At 36.2% G+C, this 22,812-nt stretch overlaps 1 protein-coding gene across 1 annotated transcript in view; it reads left to right on the top strand.

Annotated features, from left to right (window-relative positions):
• ipo11.S (importin 11 S homeolog) overlaps positions 1-22,812 on the top strand; it is a gene marked incomplete at its 5' end in the record, with an annotated part of 127,265 nt that overhangs the window by 51,367 nt on the left and 53,086 nt on the right. Inside the window, 9 exon segments of the mRNA NM_001091254.1 lie at positions 1,505-1,538; positions 2,141-2,181; positions 3,979-4,095; positions 5,490-5,603; positions 7,319-7,434; positions 8,860-8,936; positions 11,798-11,877; positions 13,877-13,957; positions 22,401-22,496. Coding sequence (NP_001084723.1) covers positions 1,505-1,538; positions 2,141-2,181; positions 3,979-4,095; positions 5,490-5,603; positions 7,319-7,434; positions 8,860-8,936; positions 11,798-11,877; positions 13,877-13,957; positions 22,401-22,496 — 756 coding nt within the window.

Below are 22,812 nucleotides of genomic sequence, written 5' to 3'. Positions count from 1 at the left end.
CCAACATCCTTGCAGATGGCTTACATTGTAGTAGAGTTTGGGAATTACAGACAAAACAGATTAACTGCTTTCTATCATTTTTTTCACTTAAGGTTTTTGTGAGTTTCTGAAGAGAGACGTATGGCTTCTCTTTATCGTATTATAAACATCATAGCTACCTTTTGCTTGATGCTTCCATATAGTGTTATGCAGAATATACAAGCCCTAAAGGAGCTGGTTGGGAAAGCCCCCCCTTTCCTATGTTGCACAATGCCCGCCCCCCTCCGATCATCTGTTTGGGAGAACCCAGAAGTGACATAAAGCTGCTACAGGATAAGACAGCTTCCACCCTTATACTTTGCTCTATTACAAATCTAAGCAAATTTTAAGTTATATATACATATACAACTATGTTTTTTAACAGTGCTTTTGGTGGACATTGCTCTATATACTGCAAAAATGTTCGTTTGTCCATTGTGCATTTGTTAAAGGACACCTGTTGCCAAAATATACTATCTCCAACCAAAGGTGCAGGCTAATAGAGCCCGCACTCCGGTTAGGAGTAACAGTAGTTTTGTTTTTTTTTTTTTTTAATTTCCCCGTGCTAGGCCACCCGCACTGGGAGGATGCTCCCAGTTCGAGCGGCTGTGTTGGAGCACACGCATGGGCATAATGAGCAAATGCTGCAACTTGATCGTTATGCACATTTGCATAACATCAGAATCACGTTATGCACAAGCACTATGACAGGCATGGCTGGGAGCTCCCTCCTGGTTTGGGTGGTCTAGCGCTGGCGGGGGGCAATTTAAAAAAAGAAAACTACTGTTAACCCCCAACCGGAGCGCGGACTCTGTTAGCCTTTGTTGGGGATAATATTTTTTGCCAACAGGAGCCCTTTAAATTCAGCCAGAAAAAAACCTTTTGTTTGGACTTCAACTTATGAATAAGCCAATTTAGTACTCCCAGTAAAATCCATACCCCATTTTTTGCTTTGATAAATGTGCTGTGTTGCAGCTCAGAAAACTGTGATAGAACTTAAAACAGACTCTCAGTATATGAGGCTATAGTGGGGTTTCCATTACTATTCAGTCTGGAGGATGAAGTTAATTATGTCAATTAGGTCAGGCACACTTTGTGTATAAAATTGCTTCATGCGCACATTGATTTCATACCACATGTAGTAGCATCATTGGATCAGTGGAAGAGGGTGTGATAATGATCTATTTAGGAGCCATACTGACAGCCCTAACACATACAGACAGCAGTTTCACGTCTACTGGTGCTAAAACCTATTTTGGTCTGAGGGAATTTAGACAGATTTATGAAGAATGTGTCCCAAGTCAGATATCTCCACTTTGCTCTAATCTTCATAATGATTTAGTAGAGCTCCAGTCCTCCACTTGTAAATGGCAGTTGAATCATAGTCTGCTTTTTGTAACTCTAATATAATAAAAAGCTGTGATGTTGACAAAATAATTGTCCAAACATATAGGAATTATAACTTAATGTTGATTTTGCCTTTCAGGTTCGTGTTGAAGCAGCAACTACATTGAAGCTGAATATCCTTCAAATTGTTTCCATTATGTGTGCCAGAAATGACTGTCTGATTTAACTTCTGCCTGGTCTCTGCAAAGCACTATTGTGCCTTTACATTTCGGATAGGCATCCATGCACAAATAGTATGATAAAATAATAGACAAATGGGTTATTAATGCATCTGCTTAAGACTGTCATGCCATATATCTAATAATACATTTTACTGTATGTAGGCATTTTGTGAGTTTGCATAATATATGTATGTAATGCTTTGTGTTTCTGCTTTTAGCTGCCCTCTTTACTGGGTTCTCCCAGTTAAAAGCAGGGTGGTGAATTAAAGTCTGATGCATGAAACAATCCCATATTGCACATGCACACCAACCATTATATTTTGAGTGTGCTGATAAGAGTGTGACATGATAAAACGAATGGAAATGCTGCTTTGGAAGAATATATAGAGTCGAAGTGCATACTTTTTGATGAAGGTCTTGTAAATGTTGTTCAAGCTCAGGTCCATTTTTTCCATTCTTGCTTGTAAAACTGAACACTAATCTTAATAATACTGTCCCATGTCCTCTGTGGTTGTATGAACCTGACTTTTTATTTATCTTTAACCCATGTGCACCAGTCGACGACTTTGAATTCAGAACAGAACAGTTTTTGCCTGTACGTTCTACTTTATTAATGTAATAACCTTGCTGTATTGTTATTTTATACCAAAAGCATCTGTTCTTCTATGCTTCACCTGCTCTTACATTTCTCACCTTACATACAAGTAGGCCAGCTGTCTGAAATACATAAAAAAAACTATTTATAAACCCCCCAAAAAAATCAGTCTAATGTGGCCCGAAGTGCTGAATACACAGTGAAGTTAAATAACATAATTTACAAAGAATTGAGTCCTTCTGATTAAAGGAAAACTATACCCCCAAATAAATACTTAAGCAACAGTTTATATCATATTAAATGGCAAAGAATCTTACCAAACTGGAATATATACTTAAGTAAATATTGTCCTCTTACATCTCTTGCCTTGAACCACCATTTTGTGAAGGTCTTTAGGCTGCCTCAGAGATCATCCGACCAGAAATACTACAACTCTAACTGTAACAGGAAGAAGTGTGGAAGCAAAATACAGAACTCTGTCTGTTAATTGGCTCATGTGACCTAACAAGTATAGTTTGTTTGGTATGTTTGTGTGCACAGTAAATCGTATGATCCCAGGGGGGACCCTTATTTTTTAAAATGGCAATTTTCTATTTATGATTATCCAATGACACATACTACTAGAAAAGTATATTATTATGAAAATGGTTTATTTACATGAAGCGGGCTTTTACACATGAGCTGTTTTATGCAAAATATTTTTATAGAGACCTACATTGTTTTCCTTTAATTGTATTATGTATAGACTGTGCAGTAGAAATAGGACTGAGTGCACAAAACTTTGTCACTTATTATACAAGTTGGCAATCAAGTAACAGAAAAAGCTAAATGGACCTCGCGGTCCTCACATAATGCACCCTAAAGCCCCAAAAGACATAATATATATACAGGTTTATTGAAGTTGAAGAGCTGAGGAAGGAGATCCCTGACTCCGCGAGCTTACAGTGGGCAGTGGTATCTTCCCGACTCAAATAGTCGGTAGTAAATGGTGCAGTTTATCATGGTTGAAGCCAAGACTAAATCAGATGTTATGTCTATGCAAAAAGAAGTAGCTGTGAGTTTAGATTTGAAGGGTTGCGGGAGGAGTATATATAAGAATTTAGGGCTGGCATTCCAAATAAAGTAGTAGCCAGGAAGAATGGGAAAGGTGGGATAGAGCAGTGATGGTTGTCATCCAGCAATGTATGGATTGAGCAAGTCATCCAGGAATGCATGGAGACAGTACAGAGATTGTCTGGTGCAGAGAAGTCCATTAGTAATTATCCTAATACATATATATATATATATATATATATATATATATATATATATATATATATATATATATATATATATATATATATATATATATATATATATATATATATATATATATATATATATGTCGCTAAGTTGGCTACTTATCTAGAACATTCCATGGTTTAAAACAATGTATTGACAATTAATACACATGGCAGCAAGGTGGCAAGTGCCCAGTGCACATTTCATTTACAATATCTGGGTGTATTTTTTTTTTTCTATGTTTGACATAACTATACGCTGTACTGTTGCTATGCAAGAAATTTTGAAGGACAAAAGGTCATACAAAAATGAGTTAAAACATTACATCAAGTGAAAAGTAGAGACAGAAAGAGCTGCCAGTGGTTACTGAATATGCTAATGTTATGAATTCTAAGAGGTTGCTGATGCAGGTACTTGTGTCTGCCAGCACTTCACTGGTAAGAGATCTTGTCAGAACTTTGCACTCCAAAAGTCATTATTTCTGTAGTCATTTCTGTTTTTTTGTGTGTTTTTCAGTATCTAGAGACCACCTTCAGTCTCCTTTTCCAGTTGCTACAGCAAGTTACCGAATGTGACTCCAAGATGCAAGTCCTACATGTTTTGTCATGTGTCATTGAGAGGGTCAACATGCAGGTGACTCCCCATCTCATCATCCGAATTAACATTACTGTCAGCCATAAAATATGATGGATAGTTGTGATTTCAAAGAGTCCCATTCTGCTTATTGCAAATACTGCTTTTGTATTGCTGGGCACATAGCTATATTAACAGTAAATGCATAAACTATATCCAAGGAGAAAAGCATTGATGTTTACAGGATGAGAGGTCTCCTCCTGGATATTTTTTTATAACATCAGTAAATCAGTTCAATTACCCATATATGTAGCATTATGAATCCACAAACTGTCCCACATTTGGAGGCACATTTATTAAAGGTAGAATTTTGAATTCATGTGAGTTTTTTTTTAACTCTATTAAATTCAAATGAGGGGTTATTTAATAAAAAATTTAATATCTTAAACTCGAACAAATGTTACCGTCTTGAAAACTCGATTTGAATCGAATTCGACTAAACTCTGAGTTTTTTCTCTGAAAAAAAAAACCCCCCGATTGTCAGGAAGGCTACTAACGTCCAAATTGGTCACTGTACCTCGACCATTGACTTATACATGAATTCGGCAGGTGGTGAACAGTCAAATTTGGGTTTTTAAAGGGCCAGAGTGTGATAAATCTTGAAATTCTACTTCGGATTAAAACTCGAATCGAGTTTGCATAATTCACAATTCAAATTTGAGAGTTTTGACCGTTAAAAAAATGAGAAAATTCAAGTTTTCAATTCGACCCTTAATAAATCTGCCCCTTGTTCCGCAACATATATCTTGTTTTTCAGCAGTCTCAGGGTCTGCCTTCCCTATTTTTATACCCATGGAGAAAATGTTACTTGCAACATATATATATATTTTTTAATAGTAACTTTTTATTAAGTTTCAATAATAAACAATAATAAACAAAGTTAGAAGGAAGGAAAGTAGGAAAAAGAGAGAGAGTTCGACATGGAGAGGATACATTGGATTTTCTTAGACAAAGTTATTAGACCATTTTTGCAGGTGAATCCAGCCAAGGAGTCCATATTTTTTTTGAATTTCTGTTGGCATTCTCTGGCTATATAAGTTAGTTTGTAAAGTTCCAGCTGGCAGTTTATTAGTTTAATCCATTTTTTAAGTGTACTTGCGACATTTTTAAAATGTGATATGCTTTATTAATTGTTCATGAAATATAAAAATGTCATAGTACATTTATGTAATGTCCAAGATGCAAGAATAACTCATAATATGTATTTATATTGGCAAAGCTTAGTTATATTCTTTATAATTAGTTCTTAATGATGTCACAGATTAGATTCTATGGTACAACATCATCTCATCTTCAAAATACTGCATTCGCTGTCTGTCTGTGCCACTATACCTAGGACCACTAGCATTTCCTTTAATTTGATATATAAGAATTGATTTAACTTGTTTATTTAGATAAGACCTTTTGTTGGCTGCCTGATCCAATATTTACCTCTTCTTTGGAAACAAAGCGAAGAACACAACATGCTTAGATGTGCAATTCTGAGCACATTAGTTCATCTTATTAAGGTAACATATCTGTTCTTGGCTTTTATGCTTTTTAAATTTTATTCATTCGTTTTTAATTGTTTTAATCGTAAAAGTCTATTTTAAAAATGTTCCTAGGAAAAAATTAAAGAATTGACTGGATTTATGAAAGCCGAGACAGAGTACAGATCAGCATCAGCAGTGTGCACTAAACCTGGAGAAAGAATTCCCAAAATGATTTTCATTCCAGTATGGAAAATAAATTGTCTATAAGTAGTAAAAATGTTGTAAAAGTGAAGCTATCGCAAAAATTTAAATTTAATATAACCTTCAACATAATATTAATCAATTAAATATTCTGTACCATTTCTGAAATAATCAAGTTTATCTTCACTATCCTTCTCACAGCATCTGTTTCTGTCTTCATGCAGAAGTTGGGTGTCAGTTAGATTCAATATATCTTATAGGGGGGCTCCTTTAGTCTAGAAGATGTCTTAGAGCTCACTCTATTAAAATCACCAGACATCATGTCTCTCTATATGCAGGATTTCTGCAAAAGGCAGTTATTTTGTTTGTACTGGAATCAGTTTTTTGAGTGAGCTCTAATGCATCTTCTAGGAAAGGAAGCCCCTCTATAAGATATATTGGATCTAACTGTCAATGATTATCTGACACCCAACTGCTGCATGAAGACAGAATGAAGAGAAACAGATGCTGAGGGATAGTGAACATAAACTTGATTAGTTCAGAAGCAATGCAGAATATTTAATTGATTGTAATAAGAAAGTTTCTAATTTCAGTATGATGAAGCTTATATTAAATTTTAATTTTCATGATAGTTCCTATGACAAAACAGCTGTAGGCTAAAAAATTTACCCATTATATTCTGAGCCTGTTTGCTAACCCAATACCGCCACATCCCTTTGCTAGTAAACATCTGAAGATGTCCCCTTAGCTCCCATTTTCTTTCTTCTGCTATTCATAGTGATACAACATCCTCTGTGCTACTGTGATTTACCTGAGCTTTGGGACCAGCTCATTAACTAGACACTCCAGAATCACTACTAAATACTGATTACTGTATGTGATGCTCATAAAAGATAACAGAATGTACCAGTTGGGATTAACTTTAATACCCTTAAAGGACAATAAGTAAAGAATTCTAGCCCATTTTGCACCTTTGACTGACTCATTTCTTACCAGGGATCATAAGGAAGAAGCACACACATTAACATTGACCTAGTGCTGTTTCCCATATTTAAAATGCTGATTTATATGTGTCATAATGCTATTAATAAGTTTTGTATCAATGTATTTGCTAAATATGTAAGTGGAAACTAATGCTAGGACATTCAGTAAAACTTGAGACTGCATTTAGCAGATGCCAAGAAATTAGATTTTTTGATTTTTGTTATGGTATAAGCAGAAGTTTGTAACCATTATCTTCCTATATGGGTTCTTTCCATGTTCACAGCACCCAAAATAGCCCCTCATTGCTTTCTATGAGTGCTGCAAGGAATTCATAATGGATGTTTCTTGTCAAAATGTCACTTGCTGGTCTTTTCATATGATGCCATATGGCAGCAGGGGTGGGAGGGCAATTACAGACATCCTAATTCCGTGTTATAAGCAAAAAATGCTCCTGAAACAGCTGTGTGCGCCATGGTGGTAAATGAATAAAACAGCAAATGATACAAGTGTCCTGTGCTTTTGTACCACCATCATCTTGACTCTTTTTAATTTGGTTTTTAAAACAGGGTTTAGGCAGTAGCAGTGAGAATTTATATCCATTCCTGCTTCCTGTAATTCAGCTAAGTACAGATGTCTCACAGCCACCTCACGTATACCTCTTGGAAGATGGCCTGGAATTATGGTAATATGTTCCACGTTTCATTTATAGCTGCTGTGTTTTGTTTGTTTGTTTTGTATTTTTTATTCTCGCAGATTTTCCTGCAGATGTTGATCAGGAAGCCCCATTAATGGTACTGACTTGGTCTACAACAAGAGTCCCCAAACTTTTTTTTACCCATCAGCCACATTCAAATGTAAATAGAGTTGGGGAGCAACATAAGCATGAAAAAAGTCCCTGGGGTGCCAAATAAGGACTGTGATTGGCTATTTAGTAGCCCCTATGTGGACTGGCAGCCTATAGGAGGTTCTGTTTGGCAGTACACATGGATTTTATGCAACCAAAACGCGTTTTCAAGCTAAGAATTCAAAAATAAGCACATGCTTTGAGGCTAATGGGAGCAACAGCCAAGGGGCTGGGGAGCAACATGTTGCTCGTGAGCCACTGCTTGGGGATCACTGGTCTAGAAGGACAAATCTGCATGTTCTATTGCCATTTATATATAGCCGTCTTTGGCAGCTCTTTACTGAGTTAGTAGTCCATAGTCCTGTGTACAGACCCAAAATGATGTTCTCGGTCTGTGATCTGGGTTCTTGGCCAGTGGTATTAAAGGAGAAGGAAAGGCTTTGTACACTTGGGGGTGACAAATGTCGGCACCACCAAGGGATTGTATTGACTTACCCGAAACCCTGGGCAGGTGCTCCTATCAGCAGAAAACTGCACCGGCCCAGGGTTATATCAGTGAGCACCACCGAGTGATCCTATTCAGTCTTCCTCTTTGCTTCTCGTGGCTGCACATGCGGATTAGAATGAAAAGCCGAACTTTAACTAACTGCACATGCGTCTGCCCCGGGAAATTTGAAGAAAGAAGAAGCCAGAAGAGGATAGCTCCATGGTGCTCACTGGTATAACCTCGGGCCAGTGCAGTTTTCTGCTGATAGGAGCACAGGCCCGGAGTTTCAGATAAGTCAATACAATCACTTGGGGGTGCCTAACATTTGGCACCCCCAAGTGTACGAAGCCTTTCCTTCTCCTTTAAAAAGGCACCTCCATTAAAATACGTGTAGGGACCAGAATTAGCAAACTTTCCTCTTAAATGGTATTGAACATTTATGCTCCATATTGTGGCTGTGCTGGTTGTGAATAAAAACATGTAGCCGCACATTTATCAAAGGTCCAATTTCAAATTCATGTGGGTTTTTAAAAACTCCCATCAATTCGAAATTCTACCAATCTAAATTATTAAAAAATCTAATTTGTAAAGCGTGGATGAATTAAATTGACCTGAAAACTCGAATTGAATTAGATTTTAATTCTGGGTCATAATGCAGTTATGACCCAGAATTACACCCCATTACTATGCCAATAATGATTTCAGTGCAAAATGTATCTTCTGCAGCATCCTCTGGTTTTTTATTAACAAATGCACAATATTTTGTTTTGTCTTAGGTTAGTGACTTTGGAAAACTGTCCTTCAGTAACACCCGAGCTGCTCCGCATTTTCCACAATATGTCTGCTTTGCTTGGTAAGCGTTTCTCATTAGATTTTCTGTACATGTCTATCACTAATATTTCTATTTCAAGGTAGAGAAATGTTAGAAAACCAATCCTGTATTCTATCCTCACAGTTCCAATATTTTGTCAATCAAAATATTATGGCAATAACCGCTATTAGTGGTATGTACTAGCTTTGGAATCTGTTTGCTCCATGTTCTTCAGTTTTTTGAACGACTCTTGTAAATCTCACTTTTCTTGTAACCCTCTAATCCTCAGCAAGAATCAAGCCTAAGGAAATCACTGGGTGGTTCTGATACAATCCATTGTAACGTTTGAGGCACTGCTTGAAAAATTAGGTGCACAAATGTTATCCAATCACTATCAAACAGAGCGTAGATGCAAGGATTGTATCTGCCAACAGAATCTCCTTCAATCCATTTTGTAACACACTGTTTATTGTGTTTCTTTTATATGTTACTGTTAAAAATACAAAATAAAATACATTGAGGTATTAAAAATTACCAAAGTAGAATTAATTTCTTAGTAACAGCTCACTTTTGGTCACACATAGAAGCACATTTATCAAGTGTTGAATTTCAAATTCATGTGAGTTTTTTAAAACTCAAAATCCGACCAATCGAAATGTATTAATAAAATCTAATTTTCTCCGCTCTGACAAATTGAATCAACCGGAAAACTCAAATCGAATTTGATTTGAATTAGAAAAATTCGAATTGAATTAAAAAAACTCAATTCAAATCTTTTTTTTCTCCAAAAAAAACCTTGAATGTCAGGAAGACTGCAAACATTGCCAAATTGATCCCTAGACCTCCCCTTTTGATTTATACAGCAATTCAGCAGGTTTAAGGTGGCGACTAGTGGAATTTGAGTTCTTAAAGGGCCAGAGGGCGAGAAATCTCAACATTTGAATTCTAATTAAAACTCTAATCGAGTTTGGAAAATTCACAATTCAAATTTGACCGTTTTGACCAAAACAAAAAAAATTAGAATTCAAATTTCACTTCGACCCTTTATAAATCTGCCCCATGGTGATTATTTTCATGTAGGCAATATGATGATCTTTTTTTTCTTACTTTTGTTTAGGGATGCACCAAATCCACTATTTGGGATTCGGCCGAATCCCCAAATCCTTGGTGAAAGATTCGGGCGAATACTGAACCAAATCCTAATTTGCATATGCAAATTAGATGCAGGAAAGGAGAAGTGGAACAAATTCTTCTTTTGTGATAAAAAGTCACATGATTTCCCTACCCACCTCTAATTTACATATACAAATTAGGATACGATTCGGCCAGGCACAAAGATTCGGCCGAATCCTGCTGAAAAAGGCCGAAGAGGAAAGCAAATCATTAAAAAAACGATAAAGAATAAATAATGAAGGCCAATTGAAAAGTTGTTTAGAATTAGCCACTCTATAACTTATGGGCGGATTTATCATATCTTCATGTATGGATCCAGCGTGTTACCTGACAAAATTACACTGACGTTACACACATGAGCACAGCTGGATATTGCTTTTTGAATAGTCTTTAGCTATGGTTATTTTATGCTCTGTTCCTGTATAAAAATGCATCCTGTGTTGATATAGCAGACCATTATTAGCAAAGTTAATTCTATAGCTTTTCATTGTGCTGTGAGACTGTTCTGCTGTAATGCATTTGTAAAATAGTAAAAATAACTTCAGACAAATTTCAGTTCTGATTACTTTAATAGGTACTATCATTCCTGTAGACCAATGGTATCAGGAATCCACCTTGGCTGATTGACAGTCAAGGAATTGGACAGCAGGACTTGCAATAGAATATTCAGTTTTGCTTTAATTTTAGTTTGTACGTCAATCTTTGGCCCCTATCTTGCTTTCTTTCTTACATTTGCATTATCCGGGTATGGAATCTGTTATTCAGAATGCTTGGGACCTGGGGTTTTGTGGATAAGTGGCCGTTCCATAATTTTCATCGCCTTAAGAATACTAAAGAATAATTTAAACACAATAGCTTTGTTTTGCTTTCAGTAACGATTACTTATATCTTAGCGTGGATCGAGTACTGCTTTATGATTACAGAGAAAAAGGAAATCCCTTTTAAAAATTTCAATTATTTGATTTAAATACCTTCAAAGGGAGATGATCTTCCTGTAAGTCAGAGCTTTCTGGATAATGAATCCTATACCTGTACTAAAAGATTGTAATATATATATATATATATATATATATATATATATATATATATATATATATATATATATATATATATATATATATATATATATATATATATATATATATATATATATATATATATATATATATATAATAGGGAGGCACCGAAGCTACTATTTTGGATTCGGCCGAACCCCCGAATCCTTTGCGAAAGATTCAGCCGAATACTGAACCTAATCCGAATATGCAAATTAGGGATGGGAAGGTGAAAACATTATATACTTCCTTGTTTTGTGACAAAAAGGCAAGCAATTTCCCTCCCCGCCCCTAATTTACAAATTAGGATTCGGTTCGGCCGGGCAGAAGGATTCAGCCGAATCCGAATCCTGCTGAAAAAGGCCGATTCGGTGCTTCCCTAATTAATATATATATATATATATATATATATATATATATATATATATATTTATTTGAACAGATTTTTATATAAAATTGAAACATCTCCATGATAAAACATACTGTATCTCTTTGCATAGTCAATTTTATGTTAGTTACTATTTTATATTGTAAACTTTACAGTACCTTAAAAAAATGTATATTCGAATCGTTTTCCTCTAATTTAATCCAGAACCAGTGTTTTCGGGATATTTGCATGTCTGTTGTTGAGACGATAATGTGAATTGCAGGCTTTTTTGTTTTTGTCTTTTTTAGAGCTTAGCTCCGAAAATCTTCTCATCTGCTTCAAGATCGTCAATGCCTACATTTTTTCTTCTTCCTCAGAATTTCTGCAGGTATTTGATTATTTCTTTTTGTCTTATTGTCTAACTGAGTGAATAGACGAATGCATGCGTGTAGTAATTCTATCACTTGCAATTGTGCATATACTTTATTTGCTTTAGAAGGATTGACAATAATGGAGTTTTTCTCCCTATTTTGTAGCCACTCCATTTCCTTTAGCTTCATTGCTTTTATTGTATATGTAGTGAGTTTGGAAAAAACACAAATGCATTTGTCTTTTTTTTAAACAAAGCTGTATTATCACACTATAGGAATTCACCCATAAGAACATGAGAGGAATCCATAAAAGCAGCACCAGGGGTGAAATGCTAAACAGCATCTTTTGTAGAATTAAACAATTTCCTGAGACATGGTGCACATGAGAAAAACATGTCTAAAATGTAGTTTGAAATAATCTGGGGAATAGAAAAATGAAAGCAATCATAGAGGTATTTGGAGAGAGAGAAAATAATGTATAGTCAATATATATTCCACAAAAATATACTGTTTAATCCAGCTCTGGACTGGGATTCAAAATAGGCCCTGGCTAAACTATTTAAGATAGAACTGGTTTACCAAAGCAATAATTAGAAAGTTTTAGCGGTAAGGACAGCTGCCCGTTTTAATATAAAGTATGTAATATAAGTATGTTGATTTTTCACAGTAGGTAACATTTTCAAAAATGTTGATTTTGTACTTTGGATAAAACAATAAAAACAATGTAAGGGCTTTTTATTGTAATGCCAGCGTCTAGCTTTCTGCCATATGCTGTATGAGCATTCTGTTCAAAGCCTGTTCAAAATGAATCCTTTAAAACTACTTTTAAAAAAAACATTATAAATAGAGCTTATTTTATTTATTTATACAGACTGTAAAATACAAGAGCATCATTACTGGATACATAATAGCCCAGCACCAATACTTAATCATACTAGAGCTGCTGCTGATTCACTCATATAAGCAATTCCTCACCTGAGGCGAGTATTAAAGGACAACAACAGTACAAAATCATGAGGGTGCCAGTTTGTGAGCAGGCCTGGACTGGGATTCAAAATAGGCCCTGGCATATCAAGTACACAGAGGCCCAAACAGCCCCCCACCAGCCCAATAAATACTGGCTATCGATGGCATCTTATAGCAGCCCCTCTGGCATTTGTCAGAACCCTCAGATTGCCAGTCCAGGCCTGGTTTAATCCCATGCCAAATGTTATCACTACAGTATTGCCTATCTTTGGTTTTTTGCTTCATTTACTAAGGGCTCTTAGTGTTTTTTAAGCGCATGCTGAGGGCAAAAAAATGTATATATTGCATTTAAACACATGTTTTTTTACGCAACCAAGTGTGTGTTTTTTCTGTTCCAAACGCAACCCTCTGTTCTATTGATAGCTGAATGCTGTGTCTGAACAAATTCACTCACTAATGAACATAATATAATCAATTAACAAATGTGTTTATTTGCACTCAAACCTACGTTTAAACATGCGTTAAACACAGAAAAAACACCCCTGTGTAAAAGCACCAAGGAAGCCATTTTTACTTCTGATTAGTTTATTTGTGGATTCGCAGCAAATTTCTGCACTTCACCACCCGTGAATGTTTTCGCGAAACTGCTGCAGAAAAAAAAAAAGAATTTGTCGCGCGGCAGAATTGTGCGTGCAATAAAAATTGGCACCTGTCAAAATTATTTGAACACCCATTGACTTTAATGCATTTGTACAAAAGAGTTGTGCATATATAAACTTTTGCTCAAGTGAAAATTGTCAAAATAATTTTGATGCCCATTGACTTGATGCGTTCATGAATTTTTCCCCATTTCGTGAATTTATGATATATATATATATAGATATATAGATATATAGATATATATATATATATATGTATATATATATATATATATATATATATATATATATATTTTATATAATAGTTAGCTAAACAATTCCAGATAGTTTTTAAAAATAGCTGCGGAGGCCAGAATATTTGACAATATGTATGGTACATTTATTCTTTCAGATATATGCAGCTAATCTGTGCCAGGGGTTTCTGCAGCTTCTTAGAGACATAACTAATGAAGGTCAAGTTGAAGTTCTAAAGGTAATTCTTCCTTTTCTATTTACTGTTTACAAAGTAAACTTTATGAATATAGTGAGCAACCAATGAGATATTTTCCTTATTCTCAATGTACGAGAAAAGAGAAAGTCAACTGCTGCTGTTGCAGCCTAAAGTAATGCTGTTGCAGACCAGACTAAATGAAAGAACCAATTTTCAGTGCATTCAGCATAAATCAGATATGCAGTACGTTGACTCATGGCTAGACAGTGTCGAGTAAAGAAATTAAATTGAGATCCCGTTATCTCAGCGCTGATACGTGTTATCATGTCAGAGCTGCAGTCCAAGTAATAGGAATACCTAACTGTTATGTCGGATGCAATTGTCATGTTCTTGATTTATGTTTTTTCTTTTATGTGAGCAAAATATATGATTTTATTTTAACATCAGTATTTTTCTTGCATTGGAAAAAAACGATGGAAGAAATGCATTCCCTTCTTAATTTTTAGATCAGCCGAATAAAGTCCAGAATTTACCTAGACTTTGAGCAGTGCTCAGTTCTTTACACAGCCAGGTTTGATTATGTTGTGCAATTGCTTATAAAAATTGTATACCTGTGCAGAAAATAATGGCGCTTTATAAATAAATGATTGTAACGAAATTGCTTCTATTGTAGAGGGTTTGTGCAGTTCTACCTCAGCGGCAGTTGGGTGGGTGCCAGACCAACAGAAAGAATGTCACTTAATACTTGCACATTGTGTCGGAAGGACTATCAAAAATGACTCATCTAGATATCTTCATTACGTGCTAGCAGCAAAATAGCATAAACAAAAGCACAAAATAGTGTTTTTACAAAATGTTTAAAGGAGAAAGAAAGGCAAAATCATGCACTGCCTCTCTCTACAGTATTCACATCAATGACCTCAATTGCTATATTTTCTGCTTAGCAATCCAAAGACAAAAAGCATAAAATCATGTTCTGCTCTGCTTCAGAACAACGCGGCGGCCATCTTGCTTATGGATTAGAAGCTTCCTTTGCCTCTCTATACTTAATGCACATGCACGGAAAAAAAAACTTCCCCTCACCCCAAGAGCATGTCACATATGACGTGGCACTCAGTACCAGGCAGCGAGTGTGCACAGCTATCAACTATAACAACAAATCAGTGAGCGTGCACAACATAATCTCGTGTACACAGTAAGTTTATTCCACTGTCCACCAATGTTTAGTAGGCATGCTGCATGTAAAAACGCTGATTTAAAAATGTCCCCTTACTGCTCATCACAAGCACTCAATGCTGCCAGGTAGCTGTTCCCTTCAATAATAAAAATAGAAACGATCAAGCGTCGCTGATTGGTTGGGGGCGTGTGTACAGTGGTCAATGATGACTCAAATATAGCTGATTTGCATACGCGTCATCTTACATCGGAGGAAAGCTGAGCCTCTGAAGCATACACAAAAAAAGAATAGAATTTTGCCCAATGCGACTCAAGGCTGCCTCGGGCAACAGGGAGGAAGCTGCCTGCAAATTCTGTGACATCACTGGAGCCCTACGCTACATTCTAATCAGAGCGCAGTTCCTGCTACAAGACACCAGGGAGACAGCATTTACTATGTTCTGTAAGTAATCAGTATACCAGCCTTGTGATTGAACTTTACTTAGGATCTAGCTTTCGTTTTCCTTTAATTAAAAAGAAGATAACTTCACACTCCTAATTGTGAACCTATTAATACAGTGTTAAAATGGTACTATCATAAAGTTAAACTATGCAAATCTAGGGTTGTTTTATAAATATAAGGCACTTCCCAAAAAGTAAAACACAGTCCAAGTGAGGAAATATATGCAGATGAGGAAAAAATCTCACAGTTCAACCCAGTCTTAGGGGTTTGGCCAAATCCAAAATAGTGGATTCGGTGCATCCCTAAAATATATATATATTTATATCTATGACATTAGAGATGAGCAACTATGGTAGGCAATACTCCAGGGTTGTCGCTTTTGTGATTTACAGATCAACAAACAAAACTACTCCATCATTCTCATGTACACCTTTAAAAAAGTGATTGGAAAAATACTCATGGTGGTTTTTGAAGATTTTTTTTGCATTTTCTGATTGATTTTATTCCCTTTCAAAGGACAAAGCAGTTAAGCATTGATGCTAATATAACGAATTCTGAACCAACAACGTTGCCTTCTAGTAATTTATTTTTTACTGTTTACTGTACAGTCAGGGAGACACATGCAGAAGGAACTAAATCCTATCTAATTCTCCTATCTCTCCAGCAAGGAACTAAATTTAATTAAATTAGCAAGTAATAAAAAGCTTTAATATCTCTGAAATTGCAAAAAGTACTTAGGAAAGCAAACCCCCCAAATGATTGCTCTTTTTAATGGCTATCCCTGAGATTACCTGGCTGTAGTTGCAGATGATGGGAAATAAATGATGGAGCTGGCCACTGCTCCTTTATAAACTATAACAAAAAAGGCAGCCATCGGTTTTTAACCTTAGAAAGAAAGTTGCAGGTCCCTGCAAAAAATATATAATTAACCAGTCCAATTCTTAATCAGTGAGATTTAATTTAAGTGTTGGACTGGCCACACAAGGCATGGCTTTAACCCAGTGGACCAGCTTGAATATATTGAAATATATGGACAAACATTACCTGTTTTATTTAAAGGGAAGGGAATTTATTTTGCATGCTTCATTACCCACTCAAAGGCCACAATGTTGCAGTCCATGGGTTTCTTCATTAAATGCTGATATGGAACATGTTCTGTACCACATAAAATGTGAGCTTATTTCTCGATTCATTATTGTGGTATTGCGGAGTTATTTTTATTACCTATTATCTCCATTTAAGTCATAGTTGTTATTCAATATTATGGCAAAATAAAAATGTTTTTTACTTGCTAAACTATTTAAGATAGAAGCTGTTTTATCGAAGCAATAATTAGAAAGTTTTAGCGGTAAGGACAGCTGCCTGTTTTGATATAAATATCACAAAGCATGTTGATTTTTCACAGTAGGTAACATTTTAGAAAAATGTTGATTTTGTACTTTGGATAAAACAATAAAAAACAATGTAAGGGCTTTTTAATGTATTGCCAGCGTCTAGCTTTCTGCCATATGCTGTATGAGCATTCTGTTCAAAGCCTGTTCAAAATGAATCATTTAAAACTACTTTTAAAAAAACATTATAAATAGAGCTTATTTTATTTATTTATACAGACTGTAAAATACAAGAGCTTCATTACTGGATACATAATAGCCCAGCACCAATACTTAATCATACTAGAGCTGCTGCTGATTTACTCATAAAAGCAATTCCTCACCTGAGGCGAGTATTAAAGGACAACAACAGTACAAAATCATGATGGTGCCAGTTTGTGAGCAGGCCTGGACTGGGATTCAAAAAGGCCTTGGTATTTCAAGTAAACAGAGGCCCAAACAGCCCCCACCAACACACGAAATTGTGAATGTCTATGACATCTTACAGCAGCCCCTGCCAGAATCCACAACAACCAATTTGCCCATTTGCAAGAGTGAAATCTCCCACACCTCTTGTTTAAGAAGCACACTAGCTAGGGAATACCTCCCAAAATGTTGGAAATAGAAAGAGGAACAAAAAGTTTGGCAACACCCATTTTGTGGCCACACCCCCTAATTACCATGTCCATTTTACGAAATTTGTCAGGTTATGAAAGTTTGAACACATTATGTTTTTTTATGTGTTATTGCAGTTTTGCTAATGAAGGTGAATTGCCCTTTACAAATCACAGTTTCCCCAAGAGACCTGCTTATCTTAAATTGTTACAATAGTTCCTTTGCTTACCTTAAATTGTTACAAAAGTATCCAAGTGCTCCTGCCATCTATTCTGGACTCTCTGCCAAAAGCCAATTAAGTTTCAGAAACTGTGTATCTTTTCCTGGCTGTTCAGTGAAGGAGATCAAAGAAAAAGGGGCATTTCAGTAACAAACCCGGGACTGTGGACTGAGCTGTCAAAATCGGGACTGTCCCGTTAAATATGGGACAGTTGGGAGGTACGAGCTTGGGTACTGGCTGGCAGTCTTCCAGTCACCTGCCATAGTTCTCTTGTTATGTTAAAATCAAACAAACAAAAAGCTTCTTACATTTCATAAAGCTGAATTCCTAGCGTTGGCTCTAATAAAAGCAAAGCAAAGATATTTGTCTCTTCCTGCCCTGGACAAGTTTATGTTGTGGAGTTTTGATAATGGTCTTATGGGATTATTCATTTTCTACATGTCTCCAATATTATTCCTGTTAGACAAACCTCTAACACTAAATTGTCAAAACTGCCCTTGTTGCAAAACTTGTGTCCAGACAGAGTTTTTGCAATTTCCTGAATTGAAAAAAGTGTTCATTTAGTCCTTGTCATCTCTTCTTGCAGAATCTCCTTTTTTCTGTAATCATTTATAGATTGCAACTACTTTTACTTGTTATGCACTCACAACCGTCTAACTATATACCCTGGATGTTTTGCAGAACATCATGTCGGCAAGTTTATGGCTCATAAACAGATGTGGAATTGAAGAGCCAATGGAGCATCTATTCCAAATGTCTCTTACTTCTTAGGATATGCTCAATGGGGCAAATTCACTAAAGGATGAATTTTTGCCAGCTGGCGTTAATTCGTCAGCGCAAGCATTTCTTAGCGATCTTTTGCTAGCGTTCAATTCTGCCTAGCGAAACTTCAATAGTCCTCTTACGCTTAGGTCAATTTGAATAGGCCGGGTACATATAGGTCATAAGTATGGATGTCTATATTACAGACGTTTGTGCAAATGTTTGAATTAGCCACTTTTTATTACAAATGTCCAGTGAACCATGATAAAGACATAAAAGATCCTCTAATGCCCTAGACATGAGCCCACCCTAAAACAAATGTGGCGTGCCCCTCAAATTAGTAATAGTGATAGTTAGGACTTTTGAAGGCAATTCCGCTTGAAAAAAAATGAAAAAACGCCAGGGTTTTCTTAAACTGTTTCCAGCATACAGGATATGATGTCACTGACATAAGATTGAGGAGGATGAAGCTTCATTTTATCAGTTTGCCTGGTCTAAAGCTGGCCATAGACGCAAAGATCTGATCGTACGAATCGAGGATTCGTACGATTTTCGAACCGTGTGTGGAGAGTCCCGACATTTTTCGTCCGGCGGAGATCGGTCGATCGGACAGGTTAGAAAATTTCTGTCGGCTGCCAATAATATCTCTGCATGTATCGATCGTACGATTTTCAGTGGGAGACTGTCACTAGCCTTGGTTGGACATACAGTAGATATCGTACGATTGCTGTCAGGGGCAGAACATTGCTGATCTGTTCTTTAACTAATCTGACTCGTAAGACTTTGATCAGAATGGTTAGTGGTGGGTCGGGAGATGGGAAAGTCTGATCGTACGATGATTCGTACGATGATTCGTACGATCGGATCTTTGCATCTATGGCCAGCTGAAGGCGGTGAAGGAAACCATGGCGAAAGAGATAACGCTCTGTTAACTTCACACTTAAGTGAATTTGCAGAGTAACGATTGTTCGTCTGAGCGAATATTCGCTTGGTTATATGGGGTGTGAAACTGCACTAGCGACGGTCTCTTTTGCTAGCGAATTGTCATCTAGGCCTGTTAGTAAATTAGCGATGTCCCTGCGGATGAGATTTCTGGTGAATTTTTGCTAGTGACAGCCACTTTGCCCTTTAGTAAATCTGCCCCCATGTATCTACATGACATGAGGCCTACTGAGGTGACACGCCCGCGAAAATCACTAACATTTTCCTTTAGAGTCGCACAAGTGTCATCCAGTGTAATGGAACCTGGTTATTGTATTTTTTTTAAAATGGGACTTTAAGCATGCTTCTAGTCTATTGCTTTGTAGAGTCTACTCAACAACAGGGTGACCTTAATTCCATGTCTTTATACGTACATGTTCAACACAAGCAGTATCTTTGTAAGTCATTTGATGAATAGGTTTTTACTAGCAAATGATTGACTAAAACCAAGGTCAGAAAATCGAAATCAATGCAAACTTAAAGACCACAAGTCTAAGCAAATTTGTATGAATCGATCATTCATGTAAACCGTCTGTTAAGAGCTTTGTTTATGTCACACATGAGGATTTACAGTTATAGCTTTTCTTATGAGACAAAGACAAAATTCCTTCTGTGTTTTAAGGGACCATCTTTCTAGGGGCGTTCTTGCATTAAAGCCGCTTATTAAACGTAAATTCTTAAAGGAACCATGAGCGATTTTTGACGTCCCTGATAACTTCTGGTGAACTGCTGCCTGAAGCAAGGGGCTCATCTTGCCTCATGGCAGAAACGCCCTGCATCTTTCAAAATCATGAATTTCGGAAACTCATAAAGAGACAGTCAGTGCATTATGATAATTAGTTGAAAATACAGTTTTCCCTGAAGCTTTGTTTGGTGTCCATTCCAGAATCTTTTGTCTGTTCAACATGACACTGGCTTGAATTTCCATTAGATGAAATATAGGGGCCCATTTACTTAGCTCGAGTGAAGCAATAGAGGAAAAATAGTTCGAATTTTCGAATGTTTTTTTTTGGCTACTTCGACCATCGAATGGGCTACTTCGACCATCGAATGGGCTACTTCGACCTTCGACTACGACCTTCTAATCGAACGATTTGAACTAAAAATCGTCGAAGTACTGTCTCTTTAAAAAATTCTTTGACCCCCTAGTTCGCCATCTAAAACCTACAGAGGCCAATGTTAGCCTATGGGGAAGGTCCCCATAGGCTTCCTAACAATTTTCTGATCGAAGGAATATCCTTCGATCAATGAATTAAAATCCTTCGAATTCCTTCGATTGTTCGATCGTAGGAATAGCGGTAAATCCTTCAACTTCGATATTCAAAGTCTAAGGATTTTACTTAGACGGTAGAATATCGAGGGTTAATTAACCCTAGATATTCGACCCTAGGTAAATCTGCCCCATAATGTCTCCTCATTCTTTAACATCTCTTGTGTTCATTGCTTTGGAAGTGATTACCTTCTGTTATTGGAGCTTTACTCTAAGATTGAGAACTGCATTTTTTTGTGGTGCTCTAAAAGTACAATTATTCATACATTTAAATACATTTATTTATGCTATTACATTACAGACATATAGTATTAGTCTGGAAACACTTTTATTATACAGGTATTATGTACAGAAATAGAATTGTTTGGAAAATCCTTGAATTATTCATTATGGCAATAAACACGGACAAGCCTGTGTGTGTTTGTGTGTGTGTGTGTGTGTGTGTGTGTGTGTGTGTGTGTGTGTGTGTGTGTGTGTGTGGTGTGTGTGTGTGTGTGTGTGTGTGTGTGTGTGTGTGTGTGTGTGTGTGTGTGTGTGTGTGTGTGTGTGTATATATATATATTTAGCAAACAGTGATTCATCATATATTGCTTTGAAGTGAGTCATCGGTTTTATTATTTTCAAACATGAATAGGTACAGTCTTTCAAATATAAAAGCTTTTCGATACACACAAATTGAATTTTTCACATCCAAATGAATTGCTTCAACCTACAATATCAAAGCAATTCTCCCTTTTGTAAGTTCTGCTTATTTATATGTAGCTTCAAACACACGAGAATAAACCCACTGTAGTCTTTAAAGTTTAATACTATTAGTAACATAGTTCCATACTTCCTTTTAACACTATAATACGTGTTTCTGCCTGCAAAATAATACCTTAGTCATTTCCAAAACAATACAGATTAATGACTCCTACATTTATATAGTGCCAGCAAATTATGTAGCGCTTTTCGTTTGTTTATAACAATCAGAGGCAATAATTTAACAAATAAGGGTTACAGAATAAATTTGGCATCAAAGTGCCCCAGCTCACAAGAATGTTGTTGACAAAGGTTGGTGGTGATTCTTTATTATGACTTGACTTCCCTTCAATCAGGGTACACTGGATATACTTCTCTAAACAGGTGGGCAATGCACAATAGGCTCAACCTGAAGGACAAAAATAACTGTTACAACCGTGTTTTCATATATCGATGACCTGATGAGTTAAGGGAATCTGACCAAGCCTTGAACCTTATTGTAAATCGAACCTAGAAAAATGTTGAAGGCTCTTCTTTAGAACACAGCTCTAAAATGCCATTTATTTTGCTTCTCTGTTTCTTTTATTACGGTTATGAATATGTTCAATGAGGCCTAGATCACTTGTCATTTTTGTAATTGTAAATATATTTTAAACCTAAAACCGTAAAATTAAACCACATTGTACCTTTCAGTGGATATGCAGAAAAGTACAGTAGGTCATGACATGTAATTGGTGTCCTCTACTTATTGACCATTATATAAAACTGTTTTAAGTTACTACATTGTATTATTCAACAAACAAAAACACTTCTATTGGGGTTAAAGACCATCTTTGCTCTGTGTTGTTAGTTTTATTTAATTACTTGTGTAAAATATCCATTTGGTTGATTTTTTATTTTCTCTACAGGTAGTTGAAAATGTCCTAAAGGTCAATCCTGCTGTTGGTCCACAGATATTTCAAGCTCTTCTTCCTCCAGTCTTCAGGGGTATTATTGAAGGAGAGGTATGTTTTTTTTTCTTTTCTTGTATAGACAGCATATTCATACAAACTCTCTATCATACACACAGCACAGATGCTATAGGCTATTTCAGCAGATGCCATAAATGGTGGTATACATACTAAATCTCATCAGGAAATATTAAATAACTTTAAGAGAAATGTGTTATGATAGAGGGATGATGGGAGTTGAAATAATTTTAGAGGTATCTTCTTTGCTTCTGTAAAATAGGATAAAGCATAAGAGGTAAATGAAATCTGAAAATGAATAAATGAAAGGAAGGATTTGCAGATATTCCATTACAGTATGAATGAGTATGAA

Source organism: Xenopus laevis, chromosome 1S (assembly GCF_017654675.1).
Source record: "Xenopus laevis strain J_2021 chromosome 1S, Xenopus_laevis_v10.1, whole genome shotgun sequence".
Lineage (NCBI taxonomy): Eukaryota > Metazoa > Chordata > Amphibia > Anura > Pipidae > Xenopus > Xenopus laevis.
This window is presented reverse-complemented; position numbering and strand designations above follow the sequence as displayed.